The sequence below is a fragment of the Sabethes cyaneus genome, chromosome 2 (assembly GCF_943734655.1).
Source record: "Sabethes cyaneus chromosome 2, idSabCyanKW18_F2, whole genome shotgun sequence".
Lineage (NCBI taxonomy): Eukaryota > Metazoa > Arthropoda > Insecta > Diptera > Culicidae > Sabethes > Sabethes cyaneus.
In genome coordinates, this window is record NC_071354.1 from 187,298,132 (window position 1) to 187,313,685 (window position 15,554).

A 15,554-nucleotide genomic window follows, 5' to 3' on the forward strand; every position below is an offset into this window, starting at 1 on the left:
AGATGTGATTTCGTGTTCTTCATAAACGAATCTTTAGATTTCATCGCCTAATTTAAACTAGAAAGCTTAAAAATAATGCTAAATCTGATAACTAACGATGGCATTATTCATAAAACTTGTGGTTTAATTATGTTCTAGTTTATTTATGTTTTTGTATTGTGAGATATACTGTGCGGTCCGCTGTCGTGTCAAATTGAAAAAAGTGACTAAATTGTGTGTCAGCACAGTTTTTTAGTTTTCGATGAGGTGAGCAAATTGTACCGCTGACTTAAGTTTGATCCTTTAATCGCGACTATTCTGTATGCTTTACAATTGTAAATCGAGCATTAAATCCAATCTGTGATTCAATAGCGTTGGAATGTTTTTGATCCGAAGTGGCAGTGTAATGTGACTAATTTGTTTTCATCATACACTACGTTTACTGCAGCCTTCATTTGGAAGAAAGTCCAGTGTCGGACAATAAAATGGATATATCGGAAACCACTATTTCTCAGGATTCGCCCCCTGGTTATTCGTCAGACGCAGAAGAATTTAACGGAGACTATCAAACGAATCAGCATCGTATTAACAATCGTGAAGTGGACGATGTGAATGTGAAACATTCCTGTACTAGTATTTTGACTTCAAAACACCGAGCACAGCATGTTTTGAATGATTCGCCTAACAATCAAAACAATTGCCAGGCACGAGATGATGCAGTTAACTTGAAAATGGAAAATCGTGCTGCTGGTAGTAGTGGGTTAACTCCCGTTAGTAACCATCCTTTGATGCTTATGTCTCCGACCGGAAGCGAGTCAGACATGTCGGAATTTGACAATTCTAATAGACATGGAAAATCTAATAGGAATTTCTATCACTATCCGGATGTTGTTCCGGTCAGCGAGCAGCCTCCGTTGCGGCTGGCCAGTCCTCATCCAAAACGAACCTCATTAGGGACAAATGGTGGCAGCAACAAAACCACCAGTAAGACAACGAAAACAACCAAAACCTTAACTACATCGTCAACATCAACTCTCGATGTGATAAATAATATTGATGACGCCAACAATGTTACGAAGAGATCCTTCGCACGCGAGAATAGCCCGGTATGTTTTATTTTACTTAAATATTGAATCACAAAACGAGTGAAAACTAAACCAAGGGTCTCAACTCTTTTTTAGGACTTTCTGAGCAGTGGTTCGGAACAAGACCTGTCGCAATTTCAAGCTGCGGTGACACCTGCTTATCAATCCGTTGCGTTAATCCAGTCACAGTCGCAGTCGCAACTGCAGCATTCCTCTCTTCAGCACAAATCAATTTCACCCAAGCTACAGCAACGTCGTAAAATTTCGCTGTCTGCTGAGTTGTTAGTGGATGACATCAGTTCACCAGAAGAAACTCAATCTAACCACAGCGTAGATGATTTACAGCAAAATTTAGTTTCGATTAGTCCCTCCTCTTCGATTTTGGATGACAATGGGTTCGTAGATATTGACGAAGATTTTTCGGATGTACCCGGATCGCCGAGAAATGGGCCTAGCGGCGATGCTCTGCCGCAATATTCCGCTAGAGAGGAAGCTCGTGACATTCGCAACTGGCAAAAGATTACCTTGCCTGATGGAAAAACACGTGAAATTGATATGAAAGTGATAGAACCCTACAAAAGAGTTCTCTCTCACGGAGGGTATCTTCACTCCGGAGGGCATAACGCAATAGTCGTATTTAGTGCGTGTCATTTGCCGGATCGTTCCCGGTCCGATTACCATTATGTGATGAATAATCTGTTCCTGTATGTTGTGAAAACACTAGAGCAGCTAGTTACCGAAGATTACGTTCTGGTCTATCTACACGGTGCTTCTAACAGAGGCAACGTTCCACCATTCCCATGGCTTAAAAAGTGAGAACTATCTTGAGCTAAAAGTGTCAGCATGATTTCGATTTTTTTGTATATTTATTTGCAGATGTTATCAGCTACTAGATAGACGGCTTCGGAAGAGTTTAAAGAATCTGTACATGGTTCATCCAACTTTCTGGTTGAAATCGATAGTATGCGTGGCTCGTCCGTTTATAAGGTATGTGACACAAAATATTCGTCGTTTTGATGAATTGGAATATTTGTGTTAAATTTAAAAATTTTGTTTTACATCAAATATGTGAATTGTTCTTTATTTAAAGCTCAAAATTCTGGCGAAAATTGGTTTACGTTAAAACACTGGATGAGTTGTACCAACTTGTGCCGGTAGAACGAGCTGCCGTTCCAGAAAAGGTGAAAAGCTACGACTGTCGACATTCCTAACTTTTATCTCAACAATGTGTTACAATTCCAATGGATCTCATTAATAGTGATTATTTGCGTCATGCTCGGTATCAAATAAGTCGTCGTGGTTCAGTCAGTATTGTCAGAAGCAGTTGACGAATATATCGGCATTAAGGTAGGAATATTCCTTCGTTTCATGGAACACATAATACAATCGCTAAATCATATCGACCTAGTCAGAGCCGTCGTCACTAAAATGTGTAGCTACATAAAGCAGTATTGCTTTGCATTGCTGCCCTTGGAGACGATGTAATTCTAGAAGTAAATGATAAGCAATGATTTCATCGAGAGCACCGAATAGTTATAGTAAAATCAGATTCTTTATGATTATTTCATTTGATACGAAGCGAAACGATTGTATATTGTAAATAGAAAATTTCGTTTCTGCGCTTCAATCTGGGCTTTGCTGCGAAACTAGAATAAGATTATAATATGCAATTGGCTTCCTAGAGCAATATGTTGCTACTTTGCAGCCCACTTTTGTCAGCAGTATTGACAAAGTGACTGCTTGTAGAGAAAACAACCTATAAATGTAGTGTTTGTGTTCGGTAGTAGCAATGTAATCAGGTCTGGAACGTTTTCTATGATATTCAATATGCCCTTATTATGTATAATTGTATCGTTATTTTATTTTCAAAGAAATTATGGTCTCGTCTTAAAGTTTGATTCGACAACTAGTCTTATTATATCACTATTGGTTGAATCTTGTATCTCGTAATCTGTTTTCCTGCGGGATTTCCTGCTATTTAGTAAAACTTCGTTATACTTCACTGGTTTTATAAAGAATTTCGAGTTTAAACCCACTGGTTCTGCATTTATTTTTGAATTATTGGTAAAGAAATTTAATTTGTACGACAGTATTGTAAGTGAGGAAAGATCTTTTTCCTGTTTACTTAGTTAATTATACCTTAAAAATAATCATCCCTATACACATTAGCAATATGGTTTTTTAATTCAAATTACCTAGAAGTTTTGTTGGTAAAAGCTTATAATTTAGGCATAACTGTACGTTGCGTGACGAGCTTTGTGAAAACGCGTACTGCAGTAATTCATCCAAAAGCTCAACCGGATCTCAAATCACAAATAACACAGCACCCGTTTTCCACATTTAAATTCAATGTTTGTGATTAACTTGCAAATTGATGATATGGAAAATAAATTAAGGATATACGTGGTCGCGGCCTGTAATCAGAGAAATGCTCTCCAATTACTATTATGTAAAAGTTTTACTGTCTTATGTTACGTTAACTATCGCAGTTTGTTACAAAAATAAAGTTTTTACACTCTGCTCTGCTGCTCATATTATGAGATTTTAATTTTAATTCTTTGGGAGTTTTTCCCGACCTGAATTATCTACCGTTTAGCTTTTCTCTGATTACAGGCTTATTAGAAAACAAGCATGCTTAGAACAGTAAACGCGAATAAGTAATTTATCAAAAGTAAATAAATAAATGAACAAGCTAATATATGTGTTTCGAATAATTGCCAGGTTGGCGCAGAAGTTGATATGATTTGATTTGCCATACAATGTCTTAGTTTTTATAAGTTAAACTAAAGCTGCCTCCGGAAAACCTAACATTTGCCCTAATAACTTGTCGCGCCTGGTCCCGGAGGTAGTCTGGTCCACCCTTCGATGCTTGTCGACAACGACGATATTCCGCTGCTTTCTTGCCCGATGACTGCTCTCCGATTGGTCGTGGATTCCAAGTGTCAACAGGCAACTGGTAGGTACACGGGTACCAGCAGGCCACATGCCCTGGCGGGTGTTGTGGGTTAAAATCCGGTTATAATCGCTTGGTACCCATGCACCTTCCAGCATTGGACAAAAGGTAGGAGGGGTAGGAGTCACAACGATTACTTGTTAAGCGTAGCTACTAAACCCCCCCCTCACCCTCTCGCTCTTTCCCCTCTACACAAAAAAAAATTCATTACTTTCTCCTACCGTCCCTCCATCAATTGTAGAACCACCGTTTCAAAAAAATATTACTGAAGCTCAGTCTTACACCATTCATTATACGGGGAGTCATGGTATGTTTCCTTCGCCTAGTGAATGGTACAACAACTGTTTTGATGGGGTTTACTTTAAGTCCCTCTTGTGAGCACCATAACATGGTGGTGTTTAGAGCTCCTTGCAAGCAACTTGGCAATACTGCGTCAAACTTTCCTCTGACGATAAGTACAACGTCGTCACCGTAAGCAATGGTCTCATAACCAAGCTGTGATAGCTTGTGAAGGAGTGCGTCGGCCACCAGCGACCAGAGCAGGGGGAGAGAACTCCTGTGAACTCCTGTGGATTATCTTTTGATCACCGAAATCGTGACCAATGTATCTCCCAATGATGTTGTAATTTCCCTGCTCGAGAGCATTGCTTGAATCCAGCTCATTGTAGTGTGGTCGATTCTCTTTTGACAGAGAGCCGTATTAAATTGACGCGAAGGATGTGTTATCGAAAGCACCTTCAATATCAAAAAAAGCACAAAGTGGTGTCTCTTGATATTTGAGCGTTTTCTCAATTAACGTCACGAAGCAGTGCAGTGCGGTTTTCGTAGATTTATTTTCTTTCCTTATAGACCAGCACATAAAGTAACGTCGGTTTTCCACGACGACCGAACAGACAACCAAATTGACCACATTTGCATCAACCAGAAGGAACCTTGCAACTGACTATCATCTTGTTATCGCTAAGATACGCTTGCGCATTGCACATGTTAAACGACGGGATGAAAAAGTTCGGTGTCGTTGCGACGTCCGCCGATTGGATAATCCAGAGATTAAAAGGGTCTTTGTTGAACAACCTAAATCCCGAGCCTCGCCGCTGCCACCTGGCGGAACCGTCGAAGACCAATGGACTGGCATTAAACATGCCTTCATCACAATCAGTGATGGAACACTCGACAAAATGCGCAGCGGACGAAGGGAGTGGATTTCGGATGAAACTAGGTGGACGATCGACGAGCGGATAGATGAGGCATTGAACGAGCATGGACCAGAGCGGCTTAGACAACTGCCTGTCAACGATACGCTGAACTAGAGATGAGGGCATGTTAAACAAGCTTATAGGCAAAACAAGAACGCTGCCAGGGCGGCCAAGCTACGCAGTGTCACACGTCAGAACGCGGAAAGACACAAGCAGAAGAAGATGCAGTAAAATCAAATCTTACGGGAGAAAAAGCGCTAACTGGAAGAGCAGGAATATGCAGAGTTGGAGCGGCTGCATCGTTCTCAGGAAACGTAAAATTTCTATCAGAAATTGAACTGATCGTGTAAAGACTTTGTGCTGCGAGCTGAAATGTGTCGGGATAAGAATGGCAGTATTCTGTTCAACGATCGACGATCGGGATGTGACTTATAGGTGAAAGCAGCACTGCGATGAACACCTGAATGGCGCTCAGGCGAAGAACCGATGTGGCGGCGGGGAAAGCGATTCGACGATGCAACAAATGAGGAAGAGGTGCAAGCCCCAACGATAGGCGAAGTCAGGGAGGCCATCATGCAGCTAAAGACCAATAAATTAGCTGAGAAAGATGGCATCGGAGCGGAGCTTATTAAAATGGGACCAGAAAAGCTGAAACAGTTTCCGGAGGAGTGGAAAGATGGGGATTTCAACACACGGGGCACGACTTTCAACAAATCTAGTCAATTCGTCTGCTTCGCCGATGACATGTATATTACCGGCAGAACATCTGTGGCGATGGTTGAACAATATACCAGACTAAAGCGCGAAGCAGAAAAGATTGGGTTAAAGGTAAATACGTTGGGTTAAAGGTAAATACGTCTATAACAAAGTACTTGCTGGCCAGCGGAACCGATGCCGCTTGGGCAGTATTATAATTCCAGTCAGTAATATAATGATCGATGGCAGGCTTGGCATACACTTTTCGCTGGTGTTAAAGTATAGAGTGGAAGCTTTCATTAGACTTACAGCTTTTAAACTGCTTTAAGGCTGCTTAAGAGTGCTAAAGTGGCTTTACAAGCTTCTACCAAGTTTTATTTCGGCTCACAGCACACATAATGTCAGATCATAGAATTTCGCAATTCGGCTGACAGCAAAAGTTTGTCAGTTATCGACATTATCGACTGCTTTACGCTAGGTGGGCTAGGCTTCAGGTGTAAAGATATTCTCACTGTCTGTTCTGCAGATGCAAATGGAGCGGATCATACGGTGAGTGCTTATGGATCAAAAGATGGCGGGTTCAATTCCCGGAAAAAAACATGAATTTTTATTGACTAGCTTTATTTATACGAATTAAAGTTATTGCGGCGCTTATAATAAATCCTCCTGCTGCGGCGATGGTAACGAGCTCAGGAGATAACCGCGAGACAACCGCAAAATTAAAATTTAGGTTTTCTGGTTTGTGTTTCGACAAAATATCAGTTTTGTTACGTGTTTGTGGTGGAAAATAATTAATTTGGTAAATTTTCAAATACTTAATTACTATAATAAATCATGCGGTTCACTTTTGGTGGTTTAATACAGCTGTCAAGATAACCCCAATGCGAGGATTTTTCCTGCAATCTGCAATATTCGAAATGAAAAATATCGCGTTCGACAATGTTCACGGCAAAATAAAAATGACGCGTTCCATTTTTTTAAATTTAAAAATAGATTTTCTTTTGGCTGCATACAGGTTAATGAGACGTTGATTAAGCGGCTGGAAGAGCATATTGCAAAACTATTTCTCGTTCTAAAAATAGAATTGACAGCATTGCGAAACTTGGTTATTTAAAAGCGCGCAAAAACCTCTATTAAGCTTCATCGCAGCTTCGAAAGCAGCTTTTAACAAGTCTGAAGCTTGATAAAATCGCCAGATTTAGATGTTTAGATGTTGTTCGGATGGGGAAGTGAATAGATCCAGATAGCAGCTTTTACGCAGCTTCAAGGCTGAAATGTATTGTTGAGATAATTTACAATGGATTTCATGTGGTACAATTTTCGCTTACATTTCGTATTTTCTTCCGTTTTTTATCCGAAACGATTTCTTCTTCGTTAGCTATTTATTCAATTAACTTGCATGGAATTAGCTGTACTTTTAGCTTTAAGAACCGTACTGTTAGCCGTACTATTAGCTTTTATCTCTATAATTAGTTTAAGTATAAGTAAGGGTATAAGTATTCACTTAGTTTAGGATAAATTGCATGGTTTTCATAGTTACCTAAGCGATCAATAGTAATTGACTAACGCAAACACTTTAGTTCAAATCCAAATAGTTTATAATTCAATTTTATTTAAGTAAGTTTAGTTTAGTTTTAGATTTAAGGCTTTAGGTTTAAGACAAACGCGACTGGCTATTGACTCTACTTTTAGCACAATGGAATTATGCTCCATGTGACAGTTCGAGCCACGAGGTAATGCTGCCTGACATTTTTCCGTGTGACGTTTATGTACCATCAGAATGACTGTTACGGGCGGTACCGAACTCACACTGAGCGAAACCGCCCAGCCGTTTCGTAACATCCCCCTGCCCGTGTAGTTCCGGACCGTCTACAGGCAACTGAATATCGAGGAGTGCTAATTTTACCGCAGGTCTGTTGAGCATTCCGTTTTTAGTCTGTACAACTGCTCGCCGAACCTGTCCTTCCGCTGCCTTAATCACGTCTACGATCCTGCCTCTTAACCAGCCATTCCGCTTACTATCCTCAACCACCAGTACAAGGTCACCGGTTTTCAATGGCTTAACCGGCTCAAACCATTTGGTACGCTTCGTTATAGTTGGGAGGTACTCCCGTACCCACCGAGTCCAGAAGTGGTCCACTAAGTACTGTGCGAGACGCCAACTGTCCCGCAAGCTATTTTCCTCCGCCTTAATAGGTATCCCCGGTTGAGTGATGCCTTTCGTACCGAAGAGCAAAAAGTGATTAGGTGTGAGAGACTCCTGTTCTGCTGACTCCAACGGGATGTACGTCAGAGGCCTGGAGTTAATGATCGACTCAGCTTCAATCACGACTGTCTCGAATACCTCATCGCAAGGATGTCGGGGATGATCCGCAATGGCAGATATAGCGGATTTAACGGAGCGCACCATGCGCTCCCAACAGCCACCCATATGGGGTGTGGATGGCGGATTGAACAGCCAGCTTGTCTCACCGTTCGTGAAAGTTACGGCGCAGTCCTCATGGATGTTCTGTACTTGGTTTGCCAATAGGTTGCTCGCGCCCACGAAGTTTGTCCCGTTGTCGCTGTGAAAGGTTTCCGGGGAACCACGTCGAGCCACGAAGCGCCTGATAGCCATCACGCACGACTGCGTAGACAGACTATGCACTACCTCCAGGTGCACAGCCCGAATCGCGAGACAGGTGAATAATGCAACCCACCTTTTCACTAAACTGCGCCCCTGTTTGATCTGTATTGGTCCCAGATAGTCCACGCCAGTGTGGGTGAATGGTCTGACCATCCCTGTTACGCGGACTTTTGGTAGAGCTGACATCATAGGCGGTGCTGGTACAGCTTTTCTAACACGGCAAGTCACACATTGCTTCGCCACCTGACGAATCAGAATACGTAATCCTGGCACAAGGAATCGTTGACGCATTTCGTTGCAAACTGTTTCGCCATTACTGTGGAGAAACCTGCGATGGTAGTCCTCTGTTAGAAGACGTATTGCCGGGTGCTTCCTTGGTAGCACAATTGGGAACTGCATGTCATACGGCACAGAAGGCGCGGTGGAGATTCTACTATTCATTCGGACGACGCCTCGCTCGTCTAGGAATACCGAAAGGCGGTATAGTGGACTGTTCTTCGGGATTTGAGACGGACTTGCGGGATTCGCTAAATTACGCCGTAGGATTGCGTACTCATCCGGGTACGTCCCAGCTTGCACTTGTCTCCATATTAGGTTTTCTGCATTGTACAGCTCGCCCTGTGTTAGATGATCTGGTTTAACAGGTTTTTCTCCCTTGAATCTCCGCACGGCTCGTAGAACGTAGGCTGTAGCTCTCAACAGACGGTTCCACTTCGAAAACCTAGACATTTCCAATAGCTCATAAGGCACCGTACCGTGGAAGAGAAACACGGCACGTAGTTCGGTTTCCGTTTCCGCCTGACTCTGGAGCGGTTCCGACGGCCACTGATCCTGCGCTTGGTATAGGAATTCCGGAGCATTGTACCACGGATGGTTCGGATCGAAGCTTGGTCCATCTTTCCATTTTGTGGCGACATCAGCGACGTTCTTCTTCGATGGCACGTAATGCCACTCATCAACACTGCTTAAGGTGAGGATTTCTCCTACCCGGAAGGCAACGAATTGATGGTAGCGCCGACTATCAGATCGCAACCAGCAGAGGACCGTTGTCGAATCAGTCCACAAGAAGCGCTTGGTAATTTGAATATCTAGAGCGTTTAGAACGGAATCCATCAACCTTGTTCCGATCATTGCCGCTTGAAGTTCAAGACGCGGGATGGAAAGTGGTTTCAGCGGGGCGACCTTCGTTTTCGCGGCTACTAGGACACATCTGGGTTTACCGTTGTCCATGAAGCGAAGATACAGAACCGATGCACAAGCCATCTCACTAGCATCTACGAACAGGTGGGCTTCCGCATCTTTGAGTGTAGTAATGCCTACCCCTTTGAAGAAGCAACGAGGTACCTTCACTTCGTCCAAACGCTGCAGGCACTGACACCACAGTCTCCAATCGTCCCACAATTCTTCCGCAATGAGCTCGTCCCATTCCGTTCTGGTTCTCCAAATCTGTTGCATGAGTATTTTCCCATGGACAACGAGGTGCGCTATCAGCCCCAGTGGGTCGAACAAGGACATTACCGTTTGTAGAACTTGCCGTTTACTAGGTGTAGCTCCGCTGTGAATCAGCGTCTTTATCTCCTCCTTCATACTGTTTATGTCGAACGTGAAAACATCCTCCGTTGGCTTCCAGATCAATCCAAGGACTCGCTCTGATTCTGGGGATTTTTCCAGGTTCATGGATATTTGTCGACGCGCTACCGGTTCTCCAATGCTCGCCAGGACTCCGACTGAATTGGAACAGAAGTTGCGAATCTCGAATCCTGCTTGAAGATGTATGTGCTTTACTTCGTTGACTAGCTGGATGGCCTCCTCTTCGGTGTCTACGCTATCTAGAAGATCATCCACATAGTGGTTTTGCGTTATAGCTTTCGCCGCCCTCGAAAAGGCTCCAGCAAACTCCGATGCGTTCTTGTTTTTTATAAATTGTGCCAGACTTGGCGAGCACGATGCCCCGAAGGTTGCTACGTCCATAACATACTCCTGGGGTTCTATCTCTGGACTTTGTCGAAATATGAATCTCTGGGCCTGTTTATCATCATCCCGTATCCGGATCTGGTGGAACATTTCCTTAATATCACCTACCACCGCAATGTTCCCCTGTCTGAAGCGCAACCATACCTCCATCAGAGATACAAGGAGGTCCGGACCTTTTAGCAGCATGTCGTTAAACGATGTTCCTCCTACTCGTGCTTTGGCGTCCCATATTAACCGCAACTTATTCGGTTTCTTTGGGTTCTGGACCACTCCCAAGGGTAAGTACCAGACTTTACTGGGATCCGTAGAGCTCTGCTCTTCCGGCGTAATGCGATGAGCATATCCCTTCGCTTCGTATTCCATTATCTTCTCCCTCACTTTGCGTCTAACACTGGATCCTTACTTAGCCGTTTCTCTAACGCTTGTAACCGCCGCAGTGCCATCGGGTAACTGTTCGGAAAGCATAGCTTATCGTATCTCCATAGTAGCCCTATCTCGTAATGGTTGTCAACACGACGAGTTGTAGCTTCCATTATTCGCCGCGCTCGTCGGTCTTCTTCTGACTCTGGCTTCACGGTAACGCTGGACTCTTCGACTGTGAAGAATTGCTTCATTAACTGATGCAGTTCGCGGTTTGATACTTCACCCACGAGATGTAGATTCAACTGCTGCATCCCGTCTCCGTTGTTGGAGCTTTTACCGAATACGCACCAGCCCAAGCGTGTTTTTGTAGCTACCGGCTCGTTATCACGTCCCTCTCGCGTTCGCAAGGCAGTTAGTAGCCGGATATGTTCTATTCCGATGATAATACCCGGAATTGCATCCGTGTAACTTCGAACTGGAAGACCCTTTAGATGATGATAAGTACGAGCCAAATCCTCATAGCACATCGTCTGCGCTGGTAACTGGAGCTGCTGCACTGTTCTCACATTATGGAGCTTAAACTGCTTGCCGTCACCACAGATCACCACGCTAACACGTTCGGATTCCTTCTCCTCCCTTGAAATATTTCCTGTCCAGCTTAAGCAGAAGCCATCAGGTGGTCCCTTAATACCAATACTGCGTTCTAAAAGCGTGGAACTAGACCCCTCATCCAGAAACGCGTAAGTACTGACTTGTTTACCGTTTCCATATATAGTTACTGGTAAATATCGAAATAAGGAATACGACGTCGAACGATGAAGATTTTGATGCACAACGGTACTTGCATTCCCGGAGCCGTTCGAAGTATCGGCCGAACTGTTTGGCGAGTGTAGAAGTATGTGATGATGTATCCTGCACCCGTTCACTCCGCATTCCTTTCTTGTGCGACATGGCCATTTCCGATGTGGTACGAGGCAGCTCCTGCACAAGTTTTTCTGCTTAACTACTTTCCATCTACCATCGATATCCTGTGCTTTAAATTGCTTACAGCTTGCGATCTCGTGATGTTCGTTTGCGCAGTAGATACAGGCCTTCTTTGCTCGTTCTGTTTGAGCCAGGTGTTGCTCTGCTGCTACGGTTTTCCTCTCCCGATGTTCATCGGAATGTACATACAGTTTCGGTTTTTCCTTGCCCGATCTTCCGGGCTTCGAACTTAGGGCGAGAGCGTCCATTGGAAGGGTAACATCCGAGGCCATTACCATGAGTTCCGACATAAAAGCGCTGAAGGCGGTCAGATTGACACTAGCGCATTTGTTTTTGTAGTACGACCACTGCATTTTAATTTGGGGTGGCAGTTTTTCCACCAACTCATGAAGCAGCGTGGGATTGCAGAGATGATCCGTAAGATTGGCGATAGACATGTGATCCACAACATTTTGTACCGCGAGACCGAAATTAATTTGCGACTGTAGGTTGTCAGTTTTCCGAGTCAGTGTATCCACAAGCCACTGTTGAATTGTAAAACGAACTGTAAAATAGTGGCCAATCCTGAGGGTCGCCCGAAAAGTTAGGCAGTTCTCGTGGCATCACTTGTCTCGCGGCTATCTGTTCGCTGGATGGTCCACTTCGCACAGATGCAGCGGACTGTTGCTGCTGCGGCTGTGATTGTGACTGTGTATAGATCGAACTTTGACCTGGCCATGCTTGGGTAGCCTGTAACCCAACTTGGTGTGGGGCGGTGATCAGCCACGTAGCCAGAAGGGGGGGCCCGGGGGCCCAATTTTAATTTTAACTGTTTTATATGCATATTTTTGCGTTTAGAACTACAATACATTGAATGTATTGTAATGTATTATATTTATAAGCAGTAAGATATGCATATAATGTATTAGGAGCCAAGATAGGGCTCCTGGCCCCCACCTCTGGCTACGTGGCTGGCGGTGATGTATGCAGATGGTACCAACTGGTTGGCAAACCTTGAAACACCACCACAATTGGCGAATATTCCATCTCCATGCGATGAAACTATGGGTACCGACTGTATCCCGCTGCTGGTCCCACCGACTCTCGCACTGGTTATATTATTATTAACCCACGTTGATTGACAACCGGAGTTAAACACTGGTCGAGATGCTTGCATTGTTACAAAGGGAACAGAATTCTGCAAACTTTGTGGATTCTCGTCTACTAAATCACCAGAATTAATAGCGCCATACTGTGGAACAGCTATGCTATTGTATGCACTAGAACTATTTACTATTTGCACTGGACCATTCGTTACGCACTGTTGACTTAGCGTTGAGGAGACCGTTGAGAAAGTAGTATTGTAATTTGACATAGGTGGATACATATGGTTTATAGTACTGACTACTGGTGCACTTGTCCCTACTATGCTATCATGTAACATTGGGCCTCTACTAGACTGACACACGACTGCGATATCGACACATCTCGATGCCTGACTTATATTTATTGGAATATTATTTACAATCGGTTCTGGTAGGTGAGAGCGACTGCGCGCGGGGTGTGATTCGACAATCGAAGGAGGGGCGCTACGGTTGATCCTGCCGGCATCCATCGGAACGCAGGAATTGATCCGGATAGAGGAATTACATCTAGTCAACGATGAACTTACCGGTGGTCTTCGGGGAATGTCAAGAGTAATTTCAGTGTGTGAAACGAAATCTCCACTCGATCTCACCGGAATTGCAGATTGCGGAACAGTCGCTGCAACGGGATGTTCCTTGTTTCTGGAACCCTCAACCGAGTTCGGGGTGGAAGCTGACATGGGAGCCGGTGGCTCGACGACGGCAACATGCGGCACGATTCGGTTTAATACACTAGAAGCTGGAGCTGTAGACTGTTGAGCTATTTCTGAAGCTGCGGACGTTTGCGGAATGCAACTGGATGACACTACTTTCACTCGATGTGCTGTGCCGACTTCCTGCTCGCTTAACCACGTCTTAACTTTTTCACGTTCAGCTCGACTACTCAGTCTTGATCTCGTTTCTGCGCCTTCCGAATCATCAGCCTCTATCAGCAGAAGTTCATATTTTTTCTTCATAAACTTCTCCTCCGTTTCGGCTAGCTTCTTCCTAGCGGCTGCTTGAGCAGCTTCTTCCTCCAAGATTCTCCTCTTTTCCATCTCCTTTTGTTCTTCTATCATCTTTAGGCTGAGATCTAACCTAGATGAGCGCTTGCTTGAAGCTGAGCGACCGAACGACACCCGAGACTGGGATGTTTCTGCATCACGACATTGATCACATTTCCAACTACGATTCTCCTCGGCGATGGAATCTGTCACTTGTGCGCACCCGTAGTGCATCCAGGTTTCGCACGTATCGCATCCGACTAGGTTATCCGCCGTGTCCGGACGATCGCACTTCGCGCAATGTTTCGCTACATCCATCTCGTCGATAAAGAAATCCTTGAAGATTGTTCGGATGGGGAAGTGAATAGATCCAGATAGCAGCTTTTACGCAGCTTCAAGGCTGAAATGTATTGTTGAGATAATTTACAATGGATTTCATGTGGTACAATTTTCGCTTACATTTCGTATTTTCTTCCGTTTTTTATCCGAAACGATTTCTTCTTCGTTAGCTATTTATTCAATTAACTTGCATGGAATTAGCTGTACTTTTAGCTTTAAGAACCGTACTGTTTGCCGTACTATTAGCTTTTATCTCTATAATTAGTTTAAGTATAAGTAAGGGTATAAGTATTCACTTAGTTTAGGATAAATTGCATGGTTTTCATAGTTACCTAAGCGATCAATAGTAATTGACTAACGCAAACACTTTAGTTCAAATCCAAATAGTTTATAATTCAATTTTATTTAAGTAAGTTTAGTTTAGTTTTAGATTTAAGGCTTTAGGTTTAAGACAAACGCGACTGGCTATTGACTCTACTTTTAGCACAATGGAATTATGCTCCATGTGACAGTTCGAGCCACGAGGTAATGCTGCCTGACATTTTTCCGTGTGACGTTTATGTACCATCAGAATGACTGTTACGGGCGGTACCGAACTCACACTGAGCGAAACCGCCCAGCCGTTTCGTAACAGATGTTTAACTGAAAAAAGGTTTTTATTTCTAAACCTGAGCCATAGTTCAGCCACAGGTTGAATAACATCAGCTATAAAAGCGTTTGATCAGCCTCTGAAATTGTTACTTGGGTGGTATTCGGAGGTATGGATGCCAAAATACTCGATACCCTCACGCAAAATAATCCACACGTCCTTTCCACGTGAAAAATCACGTAAATTTCTCTACACGGAGTTACGTGAATTTCAGTTGAACATTATTGGAAAACACAATAACTTCTATCTGATTTACACGTAAATGCACGCATACGAATGCAAACTACGTGAAATTCACGTAAATAGTACGGGAAAAGTTAGATGGAAAATATTCATGTAACTTTTCCCGTAATCTCGACGTGAAAATTATTATCAGTGCTGTAACGATATATTACACTTAAAATAATTTTCACGTCGAAATTACGGGAGAAGTTATATGAATAAATATTTTCCATTCAATTTTTCCCATACTATTTACGTGAATTTTACGTAGTTTACATTACTATGCGCGCATTTACGTAGAAATCAGATAGGTGTAATTTTATTTTCCAATAATGTTCAACTGAAAGTCACGAAACTTCCTGCACTCAAAATAATCTGCAA

At 43.4% G+C, this 15,554-nt stretch overlaps 2 protein-coding genes across 2 annotated transcripts; one reads left to right on the forward strand and one right to left on the reverse strand.

Moving 5' to 3' along the window:
- LOC128734869 (uncharacterized) lies at nucleotides 1–3,709 on the forward strand. Its single transcript, XM_053829250.1, has 5 exons — nucleotides 1–246; nucleotides 428–1,085; nucleotides 1,161–1,876; nucleotides 1,941–2,051; nucleotides 2,155–3,709. The coding sequence occupies exons 1-5, from the start codon at nucleotides 242–244 to the stop codon at nucleotides 2,273–2,275; spliced, it is 1,611 nt and encodes a 536-aa protein (XP_053685225.1). The 5' UTR covers nucleotides 1–241; the 3' UTR covers nucleotides 2,276–3,709.
- Nucleotides 3,710–7,674: 3,965 nt separating this feature from the next.
- On the reverse strand, nucleotides 7,675–10,872 carry LOC128736453 (uncharacterized). Its single transcript, XM_053830936.1, has one exon. It carries the CDS (start codon nucleotides 10,870–10,872, stop codon nucleotides 7,675–7,677), a length of 3,198 nt encoding a protein of 1,065 aa, XP_053686911.1.
- Between the last annotated feature and the right edge of the window lie 4,682 nt (nucleotides 10,873–15,554).